General features: G+C 35.7%; 1 protein-coding gene across 9 annotated transcripts in view; it reads left to right on the forward strand.

Moving 5' to 3' along the window:
* The window catches only part of JMJD1C (jumonji domain containing 1C), a 302,362-nt gene that overhangs the window by 255,724 nt on the left and 29,561 nt on the right, over positions 1-17,077 (forward strand). For 8 of the 9 annotated variants that reach the window (XM_043476846.1, XM_043476845.1, XM_043476850.1 and 5 more), the window contains 7 exons: positions 2,238-2,362; positions 3,667-3,810; positions 3,904-4,090; positions 4,208-5,889; positions 8,934-9,106; positions 9,364-11,561; positions 16,745-16,946. In XM_043476846.1, the coding sequence (XP_043332781.1) occupies positions 2,238-2,362; positions 3,667-3,810; positions 3,904-4,090; positions 4,208-5,889; positions 8,934-9,106; positions 9,364-11,561; positions 16,745-16,946 (4,711 nt within the window). Of the gene's footprint in view, positions 1-2,237; positions 2,363-3,666; positions 3,811-3,903; positions 4,091-4,207; positions 5,890-8,933; positions 9,107-9,363; positions 11,562-16,744; positions 16,947-17,077 lie in introns of those variants that run through there. The other variant, XM_043476854.1, reaches the window with a different exon arrangement.

Genomic DNA, 17,077 nt, shown 5'->3' on the forward strand with positions numbered 1-17,077 from the left:
TGCGTTAATATTTTTGTTTTTTGAACTGGGCAATTTCTCGTTTGCTTTTGGTTGTTTAGTTATATACAGTATAAATAGAAGACCCAGTCTAATATTTTCAATTATATACAGGCCACAAAGTAATAGCAAAATCAGAATAATTTCAATAGGAACATGATAACTTCACTAGTTTACTAATTTGAGCTAAATGCCTGGAATAAAATTACGACCACACAGGTGTTTTGTTGATAGGAAAATTTCCATATTACAGAATGCTTTAGGTGTGTCCTTCCTGGAGAAGGAAGCATTGTTTTCTGTGGAGAGTTGCCCAAAGCCACAGTTGATTTCCTTTGAAGAATGCTGTTGATATCTGATAAAAGTGGCTTATTTCAGTTTGCCTTCCTCAGCAATGACCACAATACTAGTCTTAGTTTTGTTTCCTTTTTTTAGTAAGATATAAGCTTGTCTTCAGTTGAGATTTTATGATTCTAAATGATTTCTTTTCCTGTCAGTAAAACCATGTATTAAAAACATAAGCTTTTTGTGAAATTGAACTGAAACTGGACCAATACGACATGCAGTATCAATATTTGGTTGAATGTTTTTAAAAGGTAATCTTGTTAAATTCCCATGTTTATCTCAGCCTCAGCTTCCATGCCATTTAATTTAAGCACTAATAGAGATAATCTCAAAAGTTGTGGCTTCCTTTCTTTGAATGTTTTTTTTAATAGCAAATCATCTACTTAACTACATTCTTGTTAGGCTAAATATTTTTAAAAATTTTAATATGGAGGATGTGAAACATATATAGAAATAGGCACATAAAAGTTCACTGAAATATTCTCTCAGCCCCAACGACTGTAAAATGAAATCTTGATAGATTCTGCCCCATCTGTTATTTATTACCATCAATTTTAAGACATTGCTGTCTTCTGTTTTTAAACAGACACCATACTATTATTATGCTGAAAATTAATAGTTCCTCAAATAATGATTACTCGGGTTCACGTTTTCATTTGCCTCATAAATGTCTTCATTGATTTTTCACAGACTTGATTTTTACTTTTTACTTATTTTTAATCTGGGACCCAAAAAATGTCCACAAATTGACTGGTTGATATGACCTCTTTTTTTTTCTTCCTTTCTTTCTTTGCACTTTATTGAAGACACCAGGCTACTATTTTTTTAAGTAACCCTTTTTCCTTGTCATATTCTTAGAGATGAAATGATTCAGGCAGTAGTCCATTCCATCCTAAACAGAATTATTTGAGGCTGACTCCAGATTGCATTTGGTGGTAGAACAAGACCGTTAAGGTAGTGTCCTGATGGGAGTTGAAAATTGGTGTATTTGGAGTTTTTCTGTAAGTTTTTACAATATTCCATTCAGAAAAACTAATTTGGAGTCTATTTCTTCCATAGTTAGAAATTCTAAGGCTATAGTTTGTATAACTGATTATAGGTATGAATATGTTTTAATTTACAAGTAATATGGAATACTTTCTACAGACCTGTTAGTTTGATATATTTAGACTTTTGCTGGCATAGTTTTTTAAAAACTGGAAAACATTAAACCATTCATTGATGTGCTAAATGTCTTAACTCTAGAAGAAAAGGCATCAACCTAGGAATCGGAAAAATAAATTCAGTCCTAGCTCTTTCACTTAAAAATTTATTTAACCTATCAACCTCACTTTCTTAATGTTTATAAACAGGAAAATACCTCAGAGTTGGAGAAGATTAAATGAGCATTTGTAAATTGTGAAAGCATTTTGTAAATTGTTAATGTATAATACTATCATTAATAAAATGTACTAGTTTCCATCCCTCACAATTCTTTTTAAACTTTCAAATATTTGATACATTTTAGTACCTGTGAATTGAAGACATTTTTTTATCTCCATTCTGTTGACATATTTAAATATATACAGATATATGCATATATCTTTTATTATGTAATCATTGCCTATTTTCTGAAAGATACTTATATATACATATAGATATTGTCTTACAACGTGAATTTAATCCAAAAGTACACCATTATGGCATTTTACTGTCATATTTATAAATTCAGTTAACAGTTTCTGCATGTTTTAAGACTTTGGCAGGTTTTCCAAACTGTTGCAGGAATCAAAATTTGTAATTGCTTATGGTAAAAGTTTTAGCAACTAAAAGGCTCATACATCAAGTTCCACATTACCTTTTCATTTCATCCATGAAGTCGTGTATGATGTGTGTGTGGTTTTTTGTTTTTTTTTAAGGTCCTTATTCCTTGAATGGATACAGAGTGAGAGTATATAGACAAGACTCTGCCACCCAGTGGTTTACTGGCATAATTACTCATCATGATCTCTTCACTCGCACCATGATCGTTATGAATGATCAGGTAAATAATCCAGTTTTGGAAAAGAAACTGTTTGCAATTCACATACTCCATTCCCCCCCACGCCGGTGGATCAACAGATTGATACTATTTTCCATCTCTAGGTTTTTTGCAGTCATATAATCCTAAGAAGTTCACATTTATATGATGTTACATAGAGTTCACTTGAAGTTACAACAAGATAGTGATGCCAAACTTATTTCAGCACTGAGAAAATCAGTCCCTGAAATGGAGGCGTCAGACTCTCTTAATTGTTCAGTCTTTTTTTTTGTTTATCCTTAAGTCAGGTAAAACTTTCTTAAAGTCTTAGCTTTTCTGTCTCTCCAGTAATAAAAGATATTTCCCAAATGGTTTCTTTTCACAAATGAAAACTTAAATGTACTCTAAAGTTCTTTTTACATTCAATTTCAGAGTTGTTTTACTCCTCTTAAGTTTTATAGTGAATATGGAGAATGTTATGGATATGAATTTCATAGGAGTTTTAAGCAACAGTCTGAAATTAAATTCTTAATTTCAAGTCTTTTAAAGCTGTACTATATTTACCCCCCAGAAAATAGATATTTGCATATTCCTGCTTGAATGGGTTGTGGAGGGTATCTGAATAAATAATAACTCCCCCTATAAACAATGCAGATGCTTTGGTTAAAATTTTCATCAAAATGCTAAATGTATAATTTATTTCCTTAAAAGCTAACAAAGTTTGACCTCACTGAAGCACAAAATTGCCTTCAGTTTTTAAAACAGTTCTTTCTCTAACCTGATTTTTCAAGATTACTATTCATTTATACAGTTTTTGTCCTTTTCTGCTTCCCATGCTCTATTTTCTCTTTTGGCCACTCTGTGCAGCTTGCAGGATCTAGTTCTCCGACCAGGGGTTGAACCCAGGCTAGCAGTAAAAGCAAGGAGTCCTAACCATTGACGTACCAGGGAATTCCCATCATGCTTTACCTTCCTGTTTTATTTTACAGCTGTTTTCTGAAAATTACTTTTTATTTTTGAAATACATATTATGACTTGGCAATATATTCTTGAATAACTCTAATCCTTGTTTTTCTAGGTATACCTGCAATAGATGTGTTTGCTTTTTAAGTTTTGGTTAGAACATGAAGCAGTTACCTTCATAACATTTGGGAGATAATTTTATCTTTAATGATTAAAGATGATTTATTGTAGTCTGACTGTGTCTTACAAATTAGGTATCTCAAACTGATTTCTAAACATCTTTACTCAGTAAAGAAACTGTACCTATCATTATATTGGCTAGCTGATTGGATTTAATTTTGTTCTTGTTTTGTGTCATGGATTAGGTACTAGAACCACAGAATGTCGATCCTTCTATGGTTCAAATGACCTTTCTAGATGATGTTGTTCACTCTTTGTTAAAAGGTGAAAATATTGGCATTACATCACGGCGAAGGTCTCGTGCCAGTCAAAATAGCAACACTGTTCACGTATGTATGTTGTTAGTGATGGATAATTGTAAAATATTTTCCCTTAAATTACTTAGGAACAGGTAGTAAATAGTCATTATCAATTATTTTTAGGGTCATTATACACGTGCCCAAGCAAATAGTCCCAGACCAGCAATGAACTCCCAAACTGCTGTACCAAAACAGAATTCACACCAGCAACAAAGAAATATTCGTCCAAATAAGAGGAAGGGCTCAGATAGCAGTATACCAGATGAAGAGAAGATGAAGGAGGAAAAATATGATTATATAGCACGAGGAGGTAGGACCCACCAACTTTTAAGGGCATGGGAAAAGATAAAACAAAAATTCATTTAAAATATGCTTATTTAATATTGATATGAAAGGTAAAACTGTTCTTTTTTTTTTAATCTCCTAGAAAATCCTAAAGGTAAAAAACAGGTGATGAACAAAAGAAGGAAAGCTGAGGAGGATGAAAAGAAACTAAATATGAAAAGACTGCGAACTGATAATGTTTCAGACTTTTCTGAGAGTAGTGACTCAGAAAATTCAAATAAGAGAATAATAAGTAATTCCTCAGAGCAGAAGCCAGAGAATGAGTTGAAAAATAAAAACACTTCAAAGATAAACGGAGAAGAAGGAAAATCTCAGAATAATGAGAAGGCAGGAGAAGAGACACTAATAGATAGCCAGCATCCCTGGGATCAAATACAGGAAGATGAAAAACATGAAGAAACAGAGAAACAGAAGTCTGTTGACTTTCAGCGTCAAGAAAAGATGATTATCCATTCATCAGAACAGGCCACACTTTCTGATCATAATTCTAGTGATTTACTTCTTCAGGAACATAATACAGAGAAGACACACACAGTGGAATTATTACCAAAGGAGAAGTTTGTATCCAGACCGCCCACTCCAAAATGTGTTATTGATATTACAAATGACACTAACACAGAAAAGGTGGCTCAGGAGACCTCAAGTAGTACCTTTGGCCTTCAAACACTTCAGAAAATGGATCCTAGTGTTAGTGATTCAAAACATTCAGTGGCAAATACAAAATACTTGGAAACAGGAAACCAAGATTCTGACCAGAACTGGGTCAGTGATGTAGTTAAAGTAGATTTAACCCAATCAAATGTAAGGAATGCTTCTTCAGGAAATGAAAACTTGAGTATGGAAAAAGAGAAAAATCAGTATGTCTCTTACTTACCTTCTCTAAGTGCCGTTTCTGTCACGGAAGATAAGCTGCATAAGCGAAGTCCACCCCCAGAAACTATAAAATCTAAACTTAATATTTCCGTAGATGCTCACAAGACAAAATCCAATCCCTCACCTGAAGTTGTTAAGCCTAAAGTCAACCATTCCCCTGATTCTGTAAAGTCTAAAGCCACTTATGCAAACAGCCAAGCTGCTGGTGAAAGAAGACCAGCAAATAAGATAGAACATGAGTTATCAAGATGCAGTTTTCACCCGGTTCCTACTAGAGGCAGTACATTAGAAACTACAAAAAGCCCTCTAATAATTGATAAAAATGAACATTTTACAGTTTACAGAGATCCTGCACTTATTGGGTCAGATACAGGAGCTAACCACATTTCACCTTTCTTAGGCCAGCATCCTTTTCCTCTTCATTCTTCATCCCATAGAACATGTTTAAATCCAGGTACCCATCATCCTGCCTTAACTCCTGCACCCCACTTACTGGCTGGATCATCCAGTCAAACTCCATTACCTACCATTAATACTCATCCTCTGACTAGTGGTCCACACCATTCTGTTCATCACCCTCATTTACTTCCTACTGTGTTACCCGGAGTGCCTACTGCCTCCTTACTTGGTGGCCACCCACGACTAGAGACTGCTCATGCCAGCAGCTTGAGCCACTTAGCATTAGCACACCAGCAGCAGCAACAGTTGTTACAGCACCAGTCACCTCATCTTCTCGGACAAGCCCATCCATCTGCTTCATATAATCAGCTTGGACTTTATCCAATTATTTGGCAATATCCAAATGGAACACATGCATACTCAGGACTTGGTCTGCATTCTAAGTGGGTTCACCCAGAAAATGCGGTTAATGCTGAACCTTCTTTAAGGAGGGTAAGTTAAGCTGTGGTTTACCATATGTCTCATTTTTATTAATCAACATATATATAGGTGCTTTTTTCAGTATCCCATTAATTGTTTTTAGATTTCTTACTACAAAAATGTGCTAGAATTTTATATACATATACTTTTACTTATTTATGGCTGTGCTGGCTCTTCGTTGCTTCATGGACTTTTGTGGAGAGCAGGGGCTACTTCGTAGTTGTGGTGTGCAGGCTTCTCATTCCAGTGGCTTCTCTTGTTGTGAAGCACAGGCTTTAAGGGTGCTCAGGCTTCAGTAGTTGTGGCTCCCAGACTTTACAGCGCAGGCTCAATAGTTGTGGTGAAAATAAAAGTCACTCAGTCTTGTCCAACTATTCAGTCCATGGAATTCGCCAGGCCAGAATACTGGAGTGGGTAGCCTTTCCCTTCTCCAGGGGATCTTCCCCACCTAGAGATTGAACCCAGGTCTCCCACATAGCAGGCTGATTCTTTACCAGCTGAGCCACCAGGGAAGCCCAGTAGTTGTGGCGCATGGGCTTAATTGCTCCTTAGCAGGTGGGGTCTTCCTGGACCAGGGATCAAACCCCTGTCTCCTGCATTGGCAGGTGAATTCTTTACCACTGAGTCATCAGAGAAACCCATGCTAGAATTTTTTAAACAATTATTTTTGTAATGGTTATGGAAGTTTTGATGCTTAGTAACTTTGGAACTGTAAAGCTGAAATCTCAGAAAATCCTGTTTTGTTTTGTTTTTTTTTTTTAAGCCAATTGAAAGAAGTAAACTTAAGGTGTTTCTAAAATTCCTATTATGAAAAATGAGTGTCTTCATAATTAATTATGGTATATACCCATAGTCATTTTTGCTCAGGTAAATTCCTCGAAGTGAAACTTCTGGATATAAAATTTATATAAAATTATAACACTTTTGCTATGTATAACCAAGTAATTCTTAAAAGAAAAATTGTTATATTTCCCAGCTGATATGTCACTGATGTATACTACAAGCTATGCCTAAGCCCCTTGTTCTCTTAAGGCCACTAATGTTGGAGATTCCTGATATTTGGGAGTGAAGATGGGACTGATATTCTTTCTGCCTGACAGAGTATTCCTGAAGATGGTGGTGCAGGGCTTTTATTCCTTCATGGGCTGTGTGGTTTTGGTAACCAAATTAATTTTCATGCTAAGAAATGGTTGTTGAGGGCATTACCAACCCCATTCTAAAAAATGGGAGATTGGGGATCACTGCTAAACTCCAAGAAACAACTTAATCCTTTACGTGGACCAGGATGCACTTTAAGTATCCTCTAAAATCTTCTAAAACACATTTTTTAACATTTATTTTTATTGTGATAAAAGCCACACATTAAATTTATTTAACCATTTTAAAGTGTACGGTTTAGTAGTGTTAAGTATATTCCCATTGCTATACAACAGATCTCTGGAACTTTTTCATCTTGCAGAATTGAAATTCTGCCCATGAAACATTAATTCCCTTTCCCCCTAGTTCTTAACACCCACCTCTACTTTCTGTTTCTATGATTGTCTGTTTTATATACTTCATGTAGTGAACTCATACAGTATTTCCTGTAGCATAATGTTGTGAGAGTTCATCCTTGTAGCATGTAATAGGATTCCCTTTTTTAAGCTGTGCAGTATTCTGTTTTATGTATATATAGGTATATACCAATAACTCTTGTAATCTGTATAACTTCAGATTTCTGGATCTTGTAAAATTGAAACCTTTTACACATATATTTGAATGATCTTAATGTGTTTATCAGAGAAGGCAATGGCAACCCACTCCAGTACTCTTGGCTGGGAAATCCCATGGATGGAGGAGCCTGGTACGCTGCAGTCCATGGGGTCGCAGAGAGTCAGACACAACTGAGTGACTTCACTTTCACTTTTCACTTTCATGCATTGGAGAAGGAAATGGCAACCCATCCAGTGTTCTTGCTTGGAGAATCCCAGAAACGGCAGAGCCTGGAGGGCTGCCGTCTATGGGGTCGCACAGAGTCGGACACGACTGAAGCGACTTAGCAGCAGCAGCAATGTGTGTGTGTGTGTGTGTGTGTGTGTATTTACTTTTTTTTTTTTCTTATGTGAGGTTTATGGTGTATATTTTTAGTCTAAGAAATTTTATAGCAGCATATCTTTGGTGTGATATATTGTTTTCACATTCTCATTTTGAGATGTCAAATTTATTCAGTTTGTTAAAGCCAAAGGATTTCCCGATATCAGACTCAATACAGTATAACTCAACAAAGCATGTTCTGGAAGAGTTTTAGTGAGTCATAGTTAGAAACAGTCTTGAAGCATGTGATTAGATAGTTGTAAGTCTCAACATAGACATCAGTGTCACCAGATACTCACTATGAGAAAGGCAGCATGTTACTATTAAAAATGAATTTTGTTGTATTGTACCTCCACACCTCCAGGTTTCATGCTTAAAGTGAAATGGAGTATAAATGGGCCTTGAAAATATAATTTTTGTGCCCAATCTAAATGAATTATGACATTGGAAAAACTACTTTTGACAGTAAAAAATTGGCAAATAAACCTGATGAAATCTGGTGAAATGTATTTCAGCAACATGTTTTCTTTTTCTACTAGTAGCAATATAGTCTTTTGGTGTTATAACATTAGGAAATCATAAAAGCTAGGTTTTCCATACGTCATTTGTAAGGTAAAGGCAGTGGCTTCAAGATCTGCAATCAGTAAATAATAACAAATTTCTGGAAATAAATTTTTTTGCCAGCACCTCCTGGCATGTGAGATATTCGTTCCCCAACCAAGAATCAGACCCATTCCCCCCTGCAGTGGAAGCACAGATAACCACTGGACCACCAGGGAATCCCCTGGACAAAACTGTTTTAATGCTGATTAACTTTCTTCATCATATGGAAAAATCCATATAACTATGGTAGTTGTCTCAATATTTCTCATAAAATATATTTACTGAAAGTCACATACTTCATAAATATAAAGTCCTACTTTGATATTGTGTTTAGCTTTTTCTAGTAACTGAAGGATTTTCTTTTTTTTTTTTTTAAATAGAATTCTCCCAGTCCTTGGTTACATCAACCTACCCCTGTGACCTCAGCAGATGGTATTGGATTACTTAGTCACATTCCTGTCAGACCTTCCAGTGCAGAACCTCATCGGCCTCTTAAAATCACAGCACATTCCAGTCCACCATTGACAAAATGTTTAGTAGATCACCATAAAGAGTAAGTTCGCCAATGCTTAAAACATATCTTTTATAGTTTTTCTTAATTGTTTATAAGTAGGTGTTTTTAACAAATGTCTTAAAACTAGGCTTAATAATTATTATTATTCTGGTTTTATATTCCTTCTAATTTTCTTAATATTACAGCACTTGCAAAGTCATGTTTCACTCTTACGATACAATAGTAATGCATAGAAGCTATATTTGTATCATACAAGAAAAAGTGTTTACAGAAACCTTCGTGTATTTTCTTTGCAGAGAATTGGAGAGGAAAGCTTTTATTGAACCATTGCGTTCTGTTGCATCCACATCAGCCAAAAATGACCTGGATCTAAATAGGTCACAGACTGGAAAAGATGGTCACTTGCATAGGCATTTTGTGGATCCTGTATTGAATCAATTACAGAGACCACCGCAGGAAACTGGAGAGAGATTAAACAAATATAAGGAGGAACACCGTCGCATTCTTCAAGAAAGTATTGATGTTGCTCCCTTTACGACTAAAATCAAGGGTCTTGAGTGTGATAGAGATAACTATTCCAGGGTAGCATCGTCATCTTCTAGCCCTAAGAGCCATGTCATCAAACAAGACAAGGATATAGAATCAGATCTTTATAAAATGAAGCACTCAGTGCCTCAGAGTTTGCCTCAAAGTAACTATTTCACTACATTGTCTAATAGTGTAGTCAATGAACCACCAAGGTCATACCCATCCAAAGAGATTTCAAATATTTACACTGAAAAACAGAGTAATACCCTTGCAACAGCAGCTAATCCTCAAACTCTGACTTCATTTATATCATCTCTTTCAAAGCCTCCACCTTTGATAAAACATCAGCCAGAAAGTGAAGGTTTAGTAGGCAAGGTACCAGAACATCTTTCCCATCAAATTGCTTCTCACTCAGTAACAACTTTCAGAAATGACTGTAGGAGTCCTACTCATTTGACAGTTTCGTCTACAAATACACTCCGGAGTATGCCTGCTTTACATAGAGCACCGGTATTTCACCCACCGATCCATCATAGCCTGGAAAGAAAGGAAAGCAGCTATAGTAGCCTTTCCCCTCCAACGTTAACTCCAGTGATGCCTGTAAATGCTGGTGGCAAAGTTCAAGAATCACAAAAGCCTCCAACACTGATTCCTGAGCCAAAAGATACTCAGGCAAGTTTTAAGAGTTCTACTGAACAGAGTTTGACAGAAATGTGGAAATCTAATAATAACCTCAGCAAAGAGAAAGCTGAATGGCATGTAGAGAAAAGCAGCGGAAAGTCACAGGCTGCTATGGCATCTGTCATTGTACGTCCACCTTCTAGTACGAAACTTGATAGTGTGCCAGCAATGCAGTTAGCTTCCAAAGATCGAGTTAGTGAAAGATCTTCACTTGGGGCAAATCAGACAGATTGCCTCAAACCAGCAGAAGCTGGAGAGAGTGGAAGAATCATTCTGCCAAGTGTGAATTCAGACAGTGCTCACATAAAATCCGAAAAAAACTTTCAGGCTGTCTCACAGGGCACTGTGCCCAGTTCAGTCATGTCTGCTGTGAATACAGTGTGTAATACCAAAACGGATGCGTTCACATCTGCCGCCACTGCCCCCAGTGTTTCCAGCTGGGGTGGGTCAGAAATAATTTACTCATTATCAAATACCATTTTGGCCTCTAAATCCTTAGAATGTACCTCTTCAAAAAGCGTCAGTCATTCAGTGGCTCACACACAAGAATGCACGGTCAGCATCGCAGCTCCAGTTACACCAGCCAGCAGTAAGACAGGAAGTGCTGTGCAGCCCAGCTCCGGGTTTTCAGGCACAACTGATTTTATTCATTTAAAGAAGCACAAGGCAGCGTTGGCTGCAGCTCAGTATAAAAGTAGTAATGTCAGTGAGACTGAGCCTAATGCTGCGAAAAATCAGACATCTTCAGCCTCCCATCTCTTAGATAGCACTGTAGTCTGTAGTACAATAAACAAAGCAGACTCTGTAGGAAATGGGCAAGCGTCCCAGACAAGTCAACCAAACTACCATACTAAACTGAAAAAAGCCTGGCTTACGAGACATTCAGAAGAAGATAAAAATACTAATAAAATGGAAAATTCAGGGAGTTCTGTATCAGAAATTATTAAGCCATGTTCTGTCAATTTAATAGCCTCTACATCTAATGATCTACAAAATAGTGTAGATAGTAAGATCATAGTTGATAAATATGTAAAAGATGATAAAGTAAATAGAAGAAAAGCCAAACGAACTTATGAATCTGGCTCAGAAAGTGGAGATTCAGATGAAAGTGAAAGCAAATCAGAGCAAAGGACTAAAAGGCAACCTAAACCAACTTACAAAAAAAAGCAAAATGATCTTCAAAAGAGAAAAGGTGAAATGGAAGAAGATTTAAAACCCAATGGGATTCTCAGCAGGAGTGCCAAAGAAAAAAGTAAATTGAAGTTGCAAAGCAACAATAATAGTGGTAAGTAAATTAATTACTTTTTATCTCAAGTAAAATGGGCTACATGTTCTTGCACTGTTCTCTAAGAATTAGAGAGCTTAAAGGCATCTTCGATTTCATTCATTTGCCCTAGTGTAATGTGCTCACGGACTTCATTTCTACATTTCAGAAGTACTGGTAAGAGGAAATGAGAGAAGGTCTATTTCTTTTTTCGAGAGGCTTGTAGAAATATGTTTTTACATAGCACTCATGTTGGCAAAAACCCATTGTGTACTTTAGTAGTTGTTCAGAATTTTGACCATTTCTATACACTAAAACTGGATTTCTAATACACGCATACCTTGTTTTACTCTGCTTTGCAGATACTGCCTTTTTTTTTTTTTTTTAAAAAAACAACTTGAAGGTTTGTGGTAACTCTGTGTCAGGAGGGTGTTGGCACCATTTTCCCAATATTTGCTCACTTCATGTCTGTCATATTTTGGTAACTCACACTTTTCCATTGTTATTATACTTGTTTTAGTGATCTGAAAAAGTGGTCTTTGAAGTTACTATTGTAAAAAGATTGTAAATCACTGAAGGCTGAGGTGATGGTCAGCCTTTTTTTTTTAGCAGTAAACTATTTTTAAATTAAGATATGTGTATTGTTTTTTAGACATAATGCTGTTGCACACTCTAGACTGCATTATAGTGTAAATGTAACTTTTATATGCACTGGGAAAGAGGAAAATTTGTGTACTTTTTGGTGGTGGCCTGAAACAACCCACACCATCTCCAAGATATGGCTGTATTAGATATTTGCCTATAACAAGATAATAGTTGAAAAAAGTATTCCTTTTCACAGAAACTTCCTTTAAATCCATGGCTGATTCATGTCAGTGACAAAAACCACTACAATATTGTAAAGTAATTAGCCTCCAACTAATAAAAATAAATGGAAAAAAAAAGTCTCACTTTTAGAAGAGAATTACAGAATAGTGTGGCTATGACCCATATCTCACCCTTCTGTCATCTGGAGACAAAATTGAAAACCAAATGAAAATTACCTTCCATTTAACTACTAATGTTACTCATTCAGGTAGTCCGTAACAATGGGTAAAAGTTAAAGAAAAGCAGGGGTTTTGTGGTTTTGTGTGTTCATTTCTGTATTCAAGAAGAATTTCCATAATTAGTAAAAGTTTCAAAATGTGTTTGTGGCTACAAGAGAGAATAAATCATACTTGCCACTATAAAATGTCTATATGTTTTTAACTCTAGAAGTAGTTTTTCTCAATTTGCTTATTTTTTTAGGTATGTTGCACAATGCAGAAAGAGGTTCATAGTTTCACTATCTGTGTATTCATCCACATGCAATATATGAAATATCTGTGACAATGTGGACATTCCAGAAGTACTTTCATAAAACATTTGGATGCTTAAAGGCTCTTATTTGGGCCTTTTCTCTGAATGAGGTCTTTCCCACATGCCTATGTGGAAACCAGAGGCAAAGTAAAGGAGAGAAAAGCAGAAGGATGGAATCATAGAAAAGGACAGTCAGAAGTGAAAGAATGAAGGAAATCAACTGGAGACAGAAAGGCTGACAGACTGAAATGCCAATAGAAGAAGAAAGAAAGAGAGGGAGATTGACAAAAAGGGCACAGGATACATGCCATTTATTTGAGAATTGGAATGTTTACGCTGTTGCTTTTTCTGTCTACTGTGTTCTGCTTACTTCCCTAATGAATTCAAGAGGCTTAGTGTGGTCAATAGGTGTGATTTCTCTTTTGTTTCACAAAACATTTCTTTTGGTGTTGAGTATTCAAATACTGTAGTTAAACTTGCAGAAAACAGAGATGGGAATCTTCCAGCTTTTAATGCTTACAATATTGTTATAAACAAATTTATAAAATTAACTTTTAATGAAGTATATATTCTGTTTTAATTTGAAAACAGTGACTATACATGTTTCCAAGTAAGTTTTAAGACAGACTGGAATCAGCACTTCCCCCTCCAAGTTGTAAGGCTTAGTTAAATCTCCCCTACATAGTAAATAACATTTAGCATAACACAGAATACTTTTAAGTCCCATTTATTCCCAAGTCCAAAATAATATTAAGTGACTATTAATTAATAATATTAAGTGACTGTTAATTATGGGCAGAGTTGATTTGATTTTGTTCAGGGCTTTCTAGAAAAGTTCTTTAAATTGGGAGCTCATAAATTCTAAACCTAAGTCAGTTATCTCCCTCATGGATTAAGTCTTTGTCCTTTTGGTGTTCATTGGGGTTGTCATCAATCATAGTCAACTGAAAAAAGAGTGATGTCTGTACATAGAGAATGTACTATGATTGCATGGATTATTATACACATATAATCATTACACAAAGAAACATAATGTGGTTTTTTTTTAGTACATTCTAAAGCCAGGTAGAATAGAATTAGCTTTATCTGCTGTTTTGAAGTATCTTCATATTTGCTGCCTTTTGTTTCTGATAATTAAGTTGTCTGCTTTTCCTTGACTAATTTTTTACATAATTTTATTTTGTGTACTGAAATTATCTGTCAAATTTAAATGTAAGTTAAGTCCTGTGATACACAAAAACAGTGGTTTAACTGTTACCCGAGTTCATTTCTATACCTCAAAAAAATATTTTGTGGATAATGGCAGGTATCACAGATTAAAGGTTAGTGTGTATTTTTCTAATTTTCTTCCCCCTTAGTTTTCTGTTGCTAGAGCAGTTGCTTTAAGGATTTGCTGAAAATCAGAAAACTAAGGTTGAATCTGGTATAAAGGAAGAATAAATATCCATTGAGTTAGATTTTTTTGTTGTTGACCAAGTGTCTCAGTCTCAAACTTTTAGATTTTAGATGGCACCAATAAATTATATACATAGAATTGAAAATGGAGTTTTATTTACTATTCAAATAATATTACAGTAAAATATATAAACGGATTTCAGCACAGTCACATTTGGCCTAGGCTAGAAGCAAAAGATATAATATCAAAAACAGCCTCTATATGACCTGGAACTTCCTATCTTAATAATTTACTCATTTACTTTAAAAAATGGTTTAAGTGTTCACTTCTGTCACAGAATTGAGAGTTGCTTTGAAATGAATGTCTCACTCTTTCTTACAATACTATATTTAAAATTGTTCACAGTAGTATGGTTATCCATACTTCGAACTGTTCCATTGTCTGGAATGTAAAAGTATATTGGTTAATAGTCCTTTTTCAGTTTAAGTAGAAAGATTTCACTTAGTTTATTCTCATATAAGAAAGTAGTAAATAAGTGCAGAGAAGGAAATGGCAACCCTCTCCAGTTTCTTGCCTAGAGAATCCCGTGGACAGAGGAGCCAGGTGGGCTCTTGTCCATAGGGTCGCACAGAGTGGGACACAACTGAAGCGACTTAGCATGCATGCATGCGTTGGAGAAGGAAATGGCAACCCACTCCAGCATTCTTGCCCAGAGAATCCCAGGGACGGGGGAGCCTGGTGGGCTGCCGTCTGTGGGGTTGCACAGAGTTGGACACGACTGAAGTGACTTAGCAGCAGTAAAGAAATGATTGTAAGTAGTGTAACAAATAAAAAGTATCAGCAGTGTACTATTCTGTTGTTCATTCTGACTTCTAGAAGCTCTAAATTTTTTTATATAGTTCATCAAAGAAATCTGTCTTATACACAGTGGAAGAAATAACAAGCCTTTTACACAAGCCTTCTGGAAACATTTTTTATTCCATAAGTGGTATGTGTGTGCCCACATGTGTGTTTCTCTAGTGGATTAAGCCAAATGGCTCCTTGCCTTCTGTTAGTGACAGAACATGTAATTGTAAAGAACCAGGAGCAGTCATAAAAGGGCTTGATACTGGAGCCTGTTTGAAATGGGCCACCCTGGAGTTTAAACCTCGCACTTGCTATGTTAAGATGTGTGTGATCTTGCTGTAATTACACTGTGCATGCTATCAACAGGTGGTGGTGAGCACTCGGGACAACAGTTGTGCTATATGCTTCTGCAAAAAGTATATTACCTCGGGAGAACACTGGAACTGCCTCTGATCCACAAAATGGGCATGAGTAGTAAACACGATAGTAGGAAGTACAATTTATTCTTTCACCATGACAGAAGTGACAGACTGTAAATCTCAAGTCTAGCATATAACTGGATTAATATGGGTAGTATGAGTGTGCTTATAGGAGTCAACAAATATTTGCTTGTCCCAGAACGTAAAGCTTTTAAGTGAATATATTTTTAAAAATTGAATAGGCTGCCTTTAATTTAGATATGATGTTATGAGTTCTTGCTGCTCTATAGATGACTGATTACTTGAGCCAGTGTTACAACAACCGTTAAGTTCAAGTTAATAAATGTGATCGAGCAATGATGCAGAGTACAGTAAATAGTTTTTTCCCTGTAAATATTACACGGTATAGTGCATTTGAGTTTTGTATTTCTTTAGACTTCCTTGATGACTTCTTTTCTTTATACCATCAATAAAAACAGCCAGTTTAATACTGGTTTTTTTCTTTCACATCCTTCAAACCCTTTTGTTTTTCTAAAAGATACTGCTTCTATCAATGTATTGATATCAGATGGAGGGCATTATAATAAGGGAGAGATATTAGTAGAAGAGTCTTAACCCTCTTCCCACAAATATATTGTGATAAAATCAACATTTGTCTTGGTTCACACTTACCTTGCAGAATCAGATTAAGTATTTCAAAACTATATAAATATATTGAAACTATCCTATAGTTTCTAAGAAATATTAACTTTTTGGTCTTTAGGTTCTTCATGTGCATCTTGAAAGAGACTCTTCCTACATACACCAAATTTATGTGTAGAACTATATTTTTAGCTCTAGGTTACCATTGAAAATGAACAATTCTCATATTTCCTACTAAATGGATGCAAATATTGAACCTAGGAAGATTTCAATCGGCTGGAAATTTCACTTAGCTCTGCATTTCAATCGTACTGACGTTAAGAGTTCATTCGATTAGTAGAATAATAAAAATGCTGCTATGGATTTTTTAGTTGTAATGAGTACCTAGAACTGTAATCTCTTTTCTACAGTCTTAATATATGGTCATAATTGTATAATTGATGTGATTTTTTTTTTTTGCCTTCATTGCAAGTGATCTTTTTAACTGACTTGAATATCATCTTAAGGAGCTGACCTCTGTAAAAAGGTGCAGCCTTGCTGATACTCTCCTACTGGTCTTACAGCTGGCATCCCTCGTTCAGTGTTGAAAGATTGGCGGAAAGTCAAGAAGCTGAAGCAAACTGGGGAATCCTTTTTACAGGATGACTCCTGCTGTGAGATAGGGCCTAATTTGCAAAAGTGCCGAGAATGTAGACTGATTCGGAGTAAGAAGGGAGAAGAACCAGCTCACTCACCAGTATTCTGTAGATTTTACTACTTTAGAAGGTAAGTTGAAAATTCATGATGGGGGGAAAATATGTTAATAGATATTGGAAGTTATACTATCATTCTGAGGGTCTTTTGGAGATGGGAATGAGGCTTTGAGCCTGTGTTTCTGAAGCATTATAAAAGCATTG

The sequence above is a fragment of the Cervus canadensis genome, chromosome 8 (genome assembly GCF_019320065.1).
Source record: "Cervus canadensis isolate Bull #8, Minnesota chromosome 8, ASM1932006v1, whole genome shotgun sequence".
Taxonomy (NCBI): domain Eukaryota; kingdom Metazoa; phylum Chordata; class Mammalia; order Artiodactyla; family Cervidae; genus Cervus; species Cervus canadensis.